Raw genomic sequence first — 12652 nt, 5'->3', positions numbered from 1 at the left:
GAAGAAGATTAAAACAGATTGCGATATATTTGAAAAAAAAAAGAGAGAAAAAACTGTTAGGCTGAACAGTTTTAAAAGTTAATCTCGTTTGTTTGAAACTTTTAATTTTAACGCCCGCTAGACATATTTGTTTGTAATGAAGTTATGGTTTTGTCATTTTTTAATAGATCGGCAGATGTAATTTCCTCTTTCAGCTAAAAATAAACACACCGTCCCGTAATTACCGCACAGGATGTCAAATAAGTGATGTGCTGCCAGACAATGATGCCGTATCGTCAATATGTAAATATGAAATGAATACGACTACTTTTACATGACCGAACGTCTTCTTTTTTTTCCTTTTTTTCAAGAAAAATCGGCTGATTCCATTAATTGGAAAAGTTTTCTACCACAAGTCGAAGGAAACCGTTTGTCCAAGTTTCTTAGTTAGGCATTAAAAGGTTTTCCACATCTTTAAAATTAGACCGATTCTTTAAAGATATCTAGACGCAATGAATAAATGCACCCGTAATTACCAAACAGGATGAAAAACAACTGGTCTTTTGTCAAACAGTGAAGCCTTATCAAAAGGGTGAAGTTTAAAAGCCTTTAACATAACCGATCAATTTCTTGCCAAAAAATGGCTTTTTATTTCAGCAAATCGATTTCCAATGTCGTATAATTTTGCGTACGTTATCGGGCGTGAATTTAACAGGTTCTAAGGCGTGCGCAAAGTGGAGAAAAATGTATGGTTGTCCCACGTCTTCGGAAAAAGTTGAGTCACATTCAACTTTTTCCGCAGACGCAAACCGTCCATAACGTATTTTCTCTATTTTATTTTATGCGCGTAAAAGTGGATTTCCACTGTCGCGTAATTTTACGTGAGTTTGTAAGAAAATACAATTTGAACACATTTTATTTTATATAAAAGCAAAAGCTAAACATAAAAGGGCATTGCATTTGGGAAACACAACTGAAGCTGAAACCTGAAAACGTCTCATTTTAAAGACCTCGGACAGATCAGGAAATAACCATTTTTATACTAGCTGATAAACAAGCAATATCTCATGAAAGCTCGCTAAATGCACAAACGATAAGCATTGATCTCGAGGTAACAGTTATTTAGCGAAAATATGCCGGAAAATGGAATTAAAACAGGCGACGGATAGTGTTAACATCAGTATTGAAGTAACAGATAAGCTAAAGTACCTTTCACGTCGGGAAAAATCGGAAAACAGTTTGAAATTTGAACGGCCTTCTGGCTTCGTTTTCTTCTTCGGCTTCTGGCAGGATACTGAGTTAAACTGGAAACAAATTAAGCTAATAATTAAAACCCGCTAAACTCCGCTTGTAAATGACTGAATGCAGAAACACGAAGCAAAACATAACCTACCCCAGCAAGTTTGCAGAATAAACCAGGCGGTTACCAGAAACTTAACTTGTGAGGGAAGAGGATAATTAAAACGCTTGCAAAGAGGGGAAACAGAAAGGATCACCTGCAGCTGAAGAGGGTAGGGACTTTAAACTACTGGAGCACAAACTTAAAGCTAGAAGACAGCTACTTCCTTAAAAATGATGAATGCATGTTAGGTAGTCTAAGTAAATAACTCGATGAGGTTTGAAAGAACGACACTTTCTCAAACAGCAGTTAACGGATAGGATCACTTGCAGCTGAGGAGGGGAGAGACTTTAAATACAGTAAAACCCGCGAGTAAGAACCTAACATTTAAGAACCTGTTAGCTAAAATTTGCGAAATAGACCCATTTTTATAAGAACCTATTAAGCCTAAAATTTGAAAACAGGTTCTTATTTTCTAAAATTGATTAAAAATGTTTACTTTTTGAACATAAGTTTCGACAAGGCTCTACTGTACATGCATACAATGTCAAGTTCTAAATGATTAGTGCTTCCTTTTTTAATTAATACTAATGTGGTATGCAAATTTTATACAAATAATAGACCAAATACCACTAAAAGTGCTATTAGCAACAACGTTTATTTCTCCTCAGAAAATAAAAACCTTTTAAGGTGGTTGGTATTGGTTTTCAGCACTTTCAAGCTCTTATACTTTGACGGATCAATACATCAAATTTTTATTAGTTACTGCTACAATAATGGTATCAAATAAATACCAAATGATTGGTGAATACGTTTTGGTTATTTTATTTACGTCACTGGTTACCATAGCAACAGTATGATCTGTTAAAATACCCTTAATTAAGTGCTTATAACTCAAAAACGAGCTCGATGATCCCCATTTTTTATTATTGAACATTGATCTGCATGTTACTAAGATACAACTTTCCACAAAGTTTTAAAAACTCTATGAAGCCGTTTTAGAACCATAGACTTTACATTAGAGGTTTGGAGAACGATTTGTTGAAACACTATAAAAATTAACACAGAAAAAGGTGATGAAATGACACTTTGGGAATAAAATTCTCACATGTAAATCAGACTGATTATCTGCTTACCAATGTAGAGAGATTTAAGGGAAGGAATTCTTTACAACCACCAAACTACTCACTGACAGTACTTTTTGTTAAAATCCTCCTGTCGTCGTTCACTTAGCAATATTGCCAAGTTACAAAAAGTCCAAAATTTCGCTGGACAAATCATTTTGGGACTAAGAAAGTATGATCATATTTCGGATGGGCTGCGATCATTGAACTGACTTCCAATTAAAGAGAGACTCATTCTAAACGATGCAACCATGATGCACAAATGCATTGACAAACTTGTTCCAGACTATCTTGTCGATATGTTTAAACTACGTTGTCATGTCCATAATAGACAAACTCGATCGTCTAGTGCCTTGGATATGCCCTTTTACCGCCTGGCAACAGGACAACGTTCTTTTACTTACAGAGGAGCTAAACTCTGGAACTCTTTAAATAGTAACATCAAGTCTTTAAAATGCCCGAGGAATTTTAGGCGCCATTTCGCAAATGTATTATTAGGTTAATTTTTTACATTTAGAATATTTTCGACATATTTATTGTAATTATAATTATACTTATATTCTTAATTAATCTAAATTTAAATCTGTATGTGAAATTGTATTGTATTGAGCTGAAAACCCCTTTTTAGGGAGCGTCAATAAAGTATGTAAGTATGTATGTATGTCTTTACAAATTAACCTTGGTATTTTGCTTCATTCTCATCCTCAGATCAGAACCGCTTGTCCCTCTTAGCCGTCTGAGCCTGGGGCACGAGGAACAAGTGGCTCTGGGGAGATATGATTTGATTGGCTAGATTTTTAACAAAGAGCATTTAAATCTAGCCAATCAAATCAACCGAGCTAAAATCCTTTACAACAAAGGGATTTTATTTACTACGGTTGATTTGATTTGCTTAATTTAGATTACCTTGTTGAAGATCAAGCCAATCAAATCATGTGTCCCCAGAGCCATTTGTTCCTCGTGCCCCAAGCTTAGCCGTCTAAGAGGGGCAAACGGCTCTAGGAACAAGAATGATTTTGCTTTACAAAGTTTCACCTTGTTCAACGTATCTTAATTTCACTGAAAACAATTTCATCGTTTGAGATGTACCATGAGTCCCACTTGGGCCCCGACTGACGGTTTAAATTTCCACACCCACAATCTTTGTACCACCAGCCCGCATTGTCGTCCACTGCACAGTTCTTACTAGGTTCTTTGTCGTTATCAGAGTCTTTAGTCGTGAAAAACTGCCACGACGAGTCGCCACCACAATCGCTGATGTTTCCAGAGTAACCCCATATTTTCATACGGTATTTATCGTTTGGCCCGTCAACTGTGACGTGGGAGTACTCTGCGAATCCAGCTTTGTTTTCACGCGATTTGAGTTCAATCCTGAAGGTGCGAGTCGTATTCATGAGTTCGTGAATGATTTTATTTCCGAGCCAAAACTCACTTTGAAGATTTCCAAAGCCGTTTTCATACTCGACCCAGTTTTTGTCAAACTGCAGCGCAAAAGGACTGGTGCGCCTCTGAATGATTATCCAGCCCCCTCCGTCCGTTTGTTGATCACAGAGCACTTGGACCGAGCCAATGTTGGTCAGATGGATTTGGTGCAAGCCGTCTAAGTTTTCGCCTGCCAGTTTTAGGGCTTGGCAACTTTTCGCTAAGAGAGGAGAAAAAGTAGGTCAAGGTGGCACTTAGAGCGGTTTTCAATTGAGTGTCGAAAGTAATTCCCACTTGCTTTGGTTTTGCATTATTTCTGTCTGTGATTGGTTTAAAATATTCGCGCCACCTCAACCGATCAGAGGTAAGATCAAATTAAAACCAATTGTGACTCTCTTCACGTGGTGTCCTGGGCCGGCTACATGCAATACACACTTCGAGTCTTGATTGGTTCACTGGATTGTTTGCGTCTTTTGTGATTGGCAAGAGTGGTTACTTTGGTTTTTGGTTTTACGAAACTTAATATTGAAAACCGCTCTATGAAAAAGTCAAATGTTACTGAGTTACTGGTGACGCAGTTTTCGCTGTAAGAATTAAGAATGTCTTTTGCTATGTACGTACTGTAAAATACTGGATTTGAGCCCTCCAGGTTATATGTCCTCGTATTTATAGTCCCCCCCCCCCCTCTGTTTTCTAACGAATAAATACTCCGGTTTATAAGTACCCAGGGTAGGCTCTTACCGAAAGTGCTCGTAAAAAAAGCATTAAATGCTAAAAGAAGTGCTCGTTTTTTGCCAAAAAAGTGCTAAAATAATGCTAATTTTTTTAAAAAGTGCTCGTGGTTGAACATAAAAATGCTCACTTTTTCCCGATTTTTTTAAACATAGAATATTACATTTTTTCAGATTTTCAGTTACATTTTTCAACAATAAAATGTAACGATCAATGTTTGATGTCAGAGTACGCTCTCGAGCTATCTCTGCCTTGGCTGGCTGACTTCCATTGTTCTTCGATGACAACGTATCAAACCTATTCCCCAGGCCTCCACGGCTCCTTTGACTAAAATGAGGGCTAATGCATCTTTGGACGCCATCAATAAAGTCAGATTGTGCTTTTTAACACAAAATTAGACAAATAGTCAGTCGAAAATTCAAAATAATGCTAGCAGTTCTTTTTGGGATAAAAAAAATGTAAAAAAAAAAAAATGCTCGCGAAGCCAAATAATGCCAAAAAAAGTGCTAGCACTTTCGGTAAGAGCCTAACCCCGGGAATTAGTACAGTCCCTGAACTTTCTCTTCTCCGCTCGTTCGCACCCTATCCCCCGTTTTCCCAGATTTTGCTGTGGATTCCGTTTCGGCAGCTACAGTTGTAACTGTCAGTGGTGTTTGCACATGTGGCGTTATTTTTCCAAGGGTTCTTAGCACAGGAAGTTGGAACTAAAAAGCAAAATACCGGCGGTCCGGTGAATGTATGAATTTTTATTAATTAGAGATATTTTTCCTAATTACGAGCTTGTCTATTAAATACTGTTGTAATGCGGCGATGTAATCTGGGAGTGGTGGGTTCAAATCTCACGGACGTCAAATATATACTTTTCTAAGGATTGACTTCTTTTCTTAGAACTAACGTTAAAAACAAAATTAGTGGGTTAGTTTTCAGCACTTCAAATTAGTCAGTCAGTCAGACAGGCAATCAGTTAGTCAAGACAGACACAGACAGACAGACAGACCGTCAGCGGTCAGTCAGACAGACAGTAAGCAGTCTGTTAGTCGGTGTATCAGTCAGTCTGTCAGTCAGTCAGTCAGTCAGTCAGTCAGTCAGTCAGTCAGTCAGTCAGTCAGTCAGTCAGTCAGTCAGTCAGTCAGTCAGTCAGTCAGTCTATTCAAATAAAAAGTTTGCTTTTTAAGCCCTTATTTCTTACCACTTGGGACTGATGAATTTGAAAGTTTGTTTTCGCAGTGTGCTCCGGTATACCCTTCAGCACAGATACATTTGGGTGGACTGTAACATTGCTCCAGACACTTGCCACCATTATAACAAGGGCCAGATCCGCACAGATGAGGCTGCTGAAAAAAGGAAAAAATGTGAAATTGAGGTGCAGGTATAGTAGTTTTTATTTTTTAATTTGTTTTACAGTATATCAAAATCGACATGAAGCCAGAATGCGGACGTCTAAGACATTATAAAGTTAATTTACTAGACCCAGGGCCTTATTTAGGGGGGGGGGGGGGGGCGTTGCCCCGCCAGAAAAAATAAAAAGGCGGAGCAAACTAACTAAAAAAAATAAGAAAACTAAAGGTGTGCGGAGTTTGCCCCCACAGACAAATAATCTTAAGTACAGCCCTGAAACTTGTACATGACTTACCTCTAACTCAAAATAGCTAAACCCATCCATGCCAATGAAGTTCTCAAGGTTATTCTGTTTTGTCTCGTCGTTAATCTCGCACACATGTGGTAGCGTTGTACTGTGATCCTGATAGTTGAAGGACATGCACCTGGACTCGCGCATGCACCGGTGAGCACAATCAATCGCCGAGGTGACCTGGTGCTCAGCGAACACGTGATTTATCAGCACAGCGCCTTTTAATCATAATAAAGGATCATAAATACTTCTTATTTTATACCCCCGTGCATGGGCTAAATTATGATAATAAGATCACAATATTGTCAAAATATTGTTAAAAACTGTGTAGCGCAGTCTGTTGATCACATAATAAAGTTAGAGTTTCGTTTATGCGCTAATTTTTGTAAATAAATCCTGACGTTTCGGGACTTCTGTCCCTTCATCAGTGGAAAATAGCCGTTAAAGTCAGCGCGCGTCATTTTCTTTGAATGTGGCAACATTGCGTGCGCGCGCGCTAACTGAGTCCATTTAAATAAAAGCAAAGTCAATGTTTATGCCGCGCGGCTGTAGAGTGCGGCATTTGAAGATCAGGCGGCCTTCCGCGCTGCGTCTTTCTCTGATGTTCGTAAGGCCTGATCGCACAACAGACACCATCATGTCATCTGTTGTGTGACCAGGCGAGGAGAAATGTTTTGCTACGGGCAGGTCAGCTATCCTCTCGACAGATCTTAAATGTTCGCAGAACCTGTCACCGAGCCTACGTCCTGTTTCGCCAATGTACGACATGGTGCATGCACGACAAGTGATAATATAAACGATGTTACTGGTCGTGCACGAGAACCTCTGTCGTATTGTCAGCGGTCCACCAGGGGTGTTGATCTGGGAGGCTGGATTGGTATGGGCGCAGGTCCTGCATCGTGGGCGGTGGCACGGAAAGGTTCCATGGGGTTCATCCCCTGTGTTAGCGCCGGATTGAAGACTGCTGCGAACCAAGGAATCTCTTAAATTGGTGTCCCGGCGGTAAGCACCGAGTACGCGCGAGTTGTCAAGGAGTTCATTTGTTTCAGGATCTGATTTGAGCAGAGCGAAGTTCTTTGAAAGAATGTTCTTTATGTGGCGGTTGATTGGGTTGTAAGTTAATACCAAGGCGATAACTTGCTCGTTGGATTGCCCGTCGTTAGATGGTCGCAAGGCAGTTTCGCGGAAGATGCTGTTGACGCGTTGGAGGGCTCGCTCTACAACTGCTGGAGGATACTCAAGGGTGCAGAAAGAAAGATGACATTTCTTTGCTTTTGGTGTTATAGTCATTTTCGTCACTGCATATTCGTTTGAGGCGTAGAAACTGGCTATAAGGGACGGAGTTTTTACACTGGACAGGATGTACCGAAGTGTACGTGAGATACGAGTGTGAGTCGGTTTCCTTGTAGTGAATGGTTGTCGCCAGTCCTTGAGGTGTTGGCTTCAGGAAGAGGTCTAGGAAAGGAAGCTGTTTGTCACTGATTGCCCAGGTGAACTGAAGGCTTGGATGGAAGTTGTTAACGAACGTGGCAAAGTCGTCAAGTTCGCTCTTGCTACAAGCAGCTGCCCCTACAATGTCATCAATATAACGCTTGTAGAGGTCAGGCTTCTTCTCAGGATACTGTTGGAAAATCTGTTCTTCGACGTGGCCGACGAACAGACACGTAGTTGGGCCCCAGTCTACTTCCCATTGCCACGCCACCCGTTTGTTGGTAGAAACCTCCATTGAAACTGAAGCTATTAAGTGTGAGGACCAACTCTGCAAGGCGTACTAAAGTATGCGTAGGTGGTTCCAGCACTGGCCGTTTGTCTAAGAAATGTGTTAATGCTAAAAGGCCATCGTTATTTGGTATTACTGTGTACAAAGACTTGATGTCCATTGTGAACACAAAACGATTAGCGCTGGTCGTCGGATAGCTAAAAGTCTGCGCGATGTCGAGCATGTGGTTGGTATCCTTGACATAGCTGGGCAAACTGCGAACTAAGGGAGAAGTGAAGAGCTCAGTGGGGCAGTTGCATGCCGACACAATAGATCTCCCTGGGTTGCCTGGCTTGTGTATTTTTGGGAGGAGGTAAAACTTGGAAGTGCGAGGGTGATCTACAATGAGATTGGTAGCTGTAGCTGGAAGTTCTCCATTTGGGCTAAATTATGATTGGTTAGTTACAAGCTTAATTAAGGCAGTTATCTTATATTTACCAGTTTCTCAAAAAATAATTTTGTCACATAAATACTGTTGCATTGTATATTGTGGGGTATCATCCGGTTACCAGCTTAAACGATCAATATGGACCACAAAAAATTGTGCCCGCCATTTCTCGATCGTTTTGTATTATTTGGCAATTGAGACACGATCATTTGATCCGAGTGGCACCCTGCCTCCATTGAAAAATGAACGCGCAGTACCGGCGAATTATTGGGTCAATAAGACAAAATACTGGGCCTAGCGTCCCATCCATGTATGCATGGAAGGTAGACTCGCAGTAGCCTGCCATGCTACTGAAATTTAAACAAAATTAAATTCCCGCATTAATAAACAACCTATAACAAACCAGCTTTAGCCTTAATACGTCAGCGTGAGATCACAATTTATTTCCTAGCAGTAAAGCACCTACATTGATTGACCTTGATTCGCTTACCTTGAGCTTTCTTTACGAAAAACCGCTTGCGAATACAAATGTCTTCGCTTCGTGCTGGATCACACCTTTCAGTGAGAACAACAACGGCTGCAAGCACCACTAAGAAAGTTTCCATCTCTGTCAAAAACACCAGTGAGTGTCAAGTCGCGGAGTTAAATGTCCCTCACATTGGTGCCTTAAGAAATGATGACTTACAAAATCACTCAATAAGATCAACAGACAAATCCAGGCGACACGACTGTCAGCGCTATAATAAATATGTATTTTAAACCTGTAACTTTAATTTCAAATGAAATTCATATCCTTTAATTTGCTGGGAGAGTTTGAGCGATTTAACCTTAAGGTTACTATTGTTAGCGGCTACTAATTTTAGCGATTTTTCCCGCGCAAGATTAAGCGTCTATTTAATGTAGCAATTTTCTCAAAATTAATAAAAAATTTAGTGATATCGTGTAAACCAGTTTTAATGAACATATAGCTAAGACGGAAATCAATGTTCAGAAAAAGAACAAGCTCACTTGATATTGAACGAACATTTGCATAGCCCGAAAGAACAAAGTTACCGACATCCATTTTTAAAAACCTTTTCAGGTCTACTATCTTTTATGGTCTTTAATTTTGTTTTCTTTTGGGGCGAGAGGGGGGATACTTAACATACGAGTAATAAATTTGACCGTGACAAATTTTAGCGCGTACTAAAATTAGCGATTTTCGCCCAACTCGCTAAAATTATAGCGATAACAATAGTAAAATTAAGGTAAAGCGCACATGTATGGGGGGAAAGCCTATTACAATATTCTAAACAAATCATACAAGTGCTTCTATGGAAAGACAAAAGTGGTCGATAAGTAAAAAGAAAGAAAAAGAAAAAACTTACTTTCATTGATATTTAACGATAAATGATTCCTGACCAGTACAGCAGTGTTATTTACGGATGCAGAAACGAGGTCTTTTAAATGTAAATATCAGACTGACAACGATAAAATATATTTCAAATCACACCTGCTGGACTCCAGTTATAACACCATACACAGCTGCTTCAGTCACTTATGGTCGGACCTATTAGTGATGCTAAAGGAGACAATATATTGCTAGTTTACTATAACACGGTAAGACAATAACGCAGTAAGGCGTTATTAGTCAGTCTTTTATGAATCGCTTTTAAATTTGCATAAAGTTTCGATTCTTTTTTGAGTGTGTGTGTGTGTGTGTGTCGCTGTGCGGTATATCGAGGAAAGGAACCTAAATTTTATTCAGTTTTCAACCTTGGAAATTGACGACTATTGTTAGGATTGAAGTATCACCATACAAGAAGAGCAAAGTTTTTCTTATACTTTAATTATGGTTCTAGCGGTTTTCTGTTGAGTTCAGCTTAAAACATTCCAAACGGAACTGTTATGAGAAGATGGTCAACTATAAGTTTAAGTTGAATTTTTTCTCAAGTTTTTATTTTGATTAATTTTATTTGTTTCAGTCACTGGCCAACATAGTTCAAAACCATGAAAAATAAACTGCACAAAGACAATTATTGCGATAAGCAAAATGAAAGGTTTCGTTAACACTTTTCCCTCTCGTCTCAAAAGCTAAACGACTGAAGTGTAAATATTCCTAAAAACGCTTAGATTAGTGTAAATATCGAAAGAAAATATAGTGGTTGTAATACTAACGAACCTATTATTCTACCTGCACGGACATATTAGTAGAAATAAATTGTGGCTCCTCCAGGAATAAATTATCTGTTGCTCTCCTGGCCATACCGTTAGGGACGGACCATTCTTTTCTTGGAGGATGAAACATTTTCTTCTGCAAAAATTTTTTTAAAGAACTGGAGACCTATAATTTTTTTAAACTGTAATTACCAAATTGGGACCAAAGCTATCGCAACAGACTAATAAAAGTTCTGCCGCACCTTATAGATAACGATCAAACTGGATTCTTTATATCAGACCAAGAGAGGATATCCTCTCTTGATCAGACTCATCGATAGCGTAACCCATTATACAACGGCCAACAAAGCCGCTGGACTTTTAGTTTTTCTCGATTATGCTTTTGATACAGTAGAACAATAGAAAAAAGTGTTAACATATCCCTTGATCGAGAAGATCGCAAATATCTGGTCTGAAATAACTTTCGAGAAAATTGTTTAGTCACAGACCATTTTCGCTCTCTGAACCTTTGGCACAACTCTCTTTTACGGATCAACAACAAACCAATCTTCTACGAAGAATGGCTGAAAAAAGGGATTAACAAGGTTTCGCATTTGCTGAAGGATTCAGATGCGTTCCTACTTTTTCATGAATTCAAAGAGCGCTATGACATCATCGAAACAAATGATATTGGTTTTTACGGGTTGTTGTCTGCCTTAAACCTATCCAGACAGGGAGGAAAGGGGGCGGAAAGTACCCGCGATTCAACTGAACGCTGCCAAACTTTGCGAGTCTATCTAAAATTTATCTGGGAATAATTTGGTAGGATAGGTTGTTGTGTGATCTATAACTGAAGAGACGCACGCCAAAATGGAATATGTTTGTTAAGCAGACCATAGAAATGACGTCATAAAACGTTAGAAAGAAGAACAACTTGTGACAAACGGGTGTAATCTCGTTCCCAGATCTTCTACAAAGAATCTGAGAACGAGATTAAGGAGGCTCGATGTAGTTTTTTTTAGCCCCAGGGTGATCGTTTTGAAAATGAAAATTATCTAGGAAGCCAATGTTCGATTTTTGCCAAAATACACCAAAATGATCAAATATGCATATGACTAAAGTTTAATTTTTTACTGGTCACTTAGTCACAAAGGTTACCATAGCAACGACTGTTGTTTCCTTTTGTTTTCAAACAAGCCTAATTTTCTCGGAATCTAGATTGACTTTTGGTATTAATTTTTTGATATGTTAAAGATAAGTATATTAACTAACTGTTGACAAAATTTAAGAAAAACCCGTAAGAGCGTTTTCAAGTAAATCAAGCAGAAAATTTTCAGAAAAATTCCGTTTTAATGTGAAATAGTTCCTTTTAAATTGTTTCGTAGTATTTGAACGCAGTTATTCAAACTGAAATGTAAATGCTAACACCATCAAAGACCATTAACTAAAAGCGAGAGAGTTTTTGCTTTAATTTCTTAAAATATATCGACTACCAATTATAGAAACAACAAGAAGTTACAAAAAACTTCATTCTTGATTAACTCTTAAACGCTCTTACAGATTTTTCTGAAATTTTGTCTACAGGTAGTCAATCCACTGTACTTTAACATATCAAAAAATAAATACCAATTGTCAATCTAGATTTCGAGAAAATCAAGCTTGTTTGAAAACAAAAGAAAACGACAATCGTTGCTATGGTAACCTTTGTGACTAAGTGACCCGTAAAAAATTAAACTTTGGTCATATTTAATTATTATGGTGTATTTTGGCAAAAATCTAACATTGGCTTCCTAGATAGTTTTAATTTTCAAAAAGGCCACCCTAAAGCTAAAAAAACTACATCGAGATTCCTTAAGCAAAAGTACCCAAGATTGCTTTATCGCCAATTTCTGGTTGTTTCACATTGCTTTTGCTCCATAAATTGGATTTCAATGGAAAGAAGCACAATTTGAAGGGAATTGCCCTTTTCAATTAACCCTTTCAGTGCTACATTTCTCCAAAAACAGGGTTTTTTTCTACCGTTAAACTGAATTTTTGATGCTACGATCCTGAATTTCCTTTAACTTTGCTTAAAAAGCACTTTTCCACAATGCAGCAAGATTTTGATGAAGATTCCATTGAAACATGTACAAAATTGTACTTT

The 12652-nt window shown here is 38.5% G+C and overlaps 1 protein-coding gene across 1 annotated transcript; it reads right to left on the bottom strand.

The window, feature by feature from the left end:
* Positions 1–3434: 3434 nt before the first annotated feature.
* On the bottom strand, positions 3435–8990 carry LOC144636412 (ficolin-2-like). Its single transcript, XM_078495623.1, has 4 exons — positions 8864–8990; positions 6230–6444; positions 5786–5930; positions 3435–4084 (listed from the first exon to the last, which is right to left on the bottom strand). Exons 1-4 carry the CDS (start codon positions 8976–8978, stop codon positions 3483–3485), a joined length of 1077 nt encoding a protein of 358 aa, XP_078351749.1. The 5' UTR covers positions 8979–8990; the 3' UTR covers positions 3435–3482.
* Positions 8991–12652: the final 3662 nt, after the last annotated feature.

Source organism: Oculina patagonica, chromosome 13, assembly GCF_052425735.1.
Source record: "Oculina patagonica isolate OP01 chromosome 13, crgOcupat, whole genome shotgun sequence".
Classification (NCBI taxonomy): Eukaryota; Metazoa; Cnidaria; class Anthozoa; order Scleractinia; family Oculinidae; genus Oculina; species Oculina patagonica.
Note: the sequence above shows the minus strand (reverse complement) of the source record. Positions and strands in the feature narration are given on the sequence as shown.

What these genes read in the sequence shown, in the direction of transcription:
- LOC144636412 (XM_078495623.1), bottom strand. Translation starts at nt 8,978, where the DNA reads ATGGAAACTTTCTTAGTGGTGCTTGCAGCCGTTGTTGTTCTCACTGAA. An exon ending in TTAGCTATTTTGAGTTAGAG is followed by an intron (nt 5,931 to 6,229) that starts GTAAGTCATGTA and finishes TCCTTTTTTCAG; the next exon opens with CAGCCTCATCTGTGCGGATC. An exon ending in AAATTCATCAGTCCCAAGTG is followed by an intron (nt 4,085 to 5,785) that starts GTAAGAAATAAG and finishes CTCCTCTCTTAG; the next exon opens with CGAAAAGTTGCCAAGCCCTA.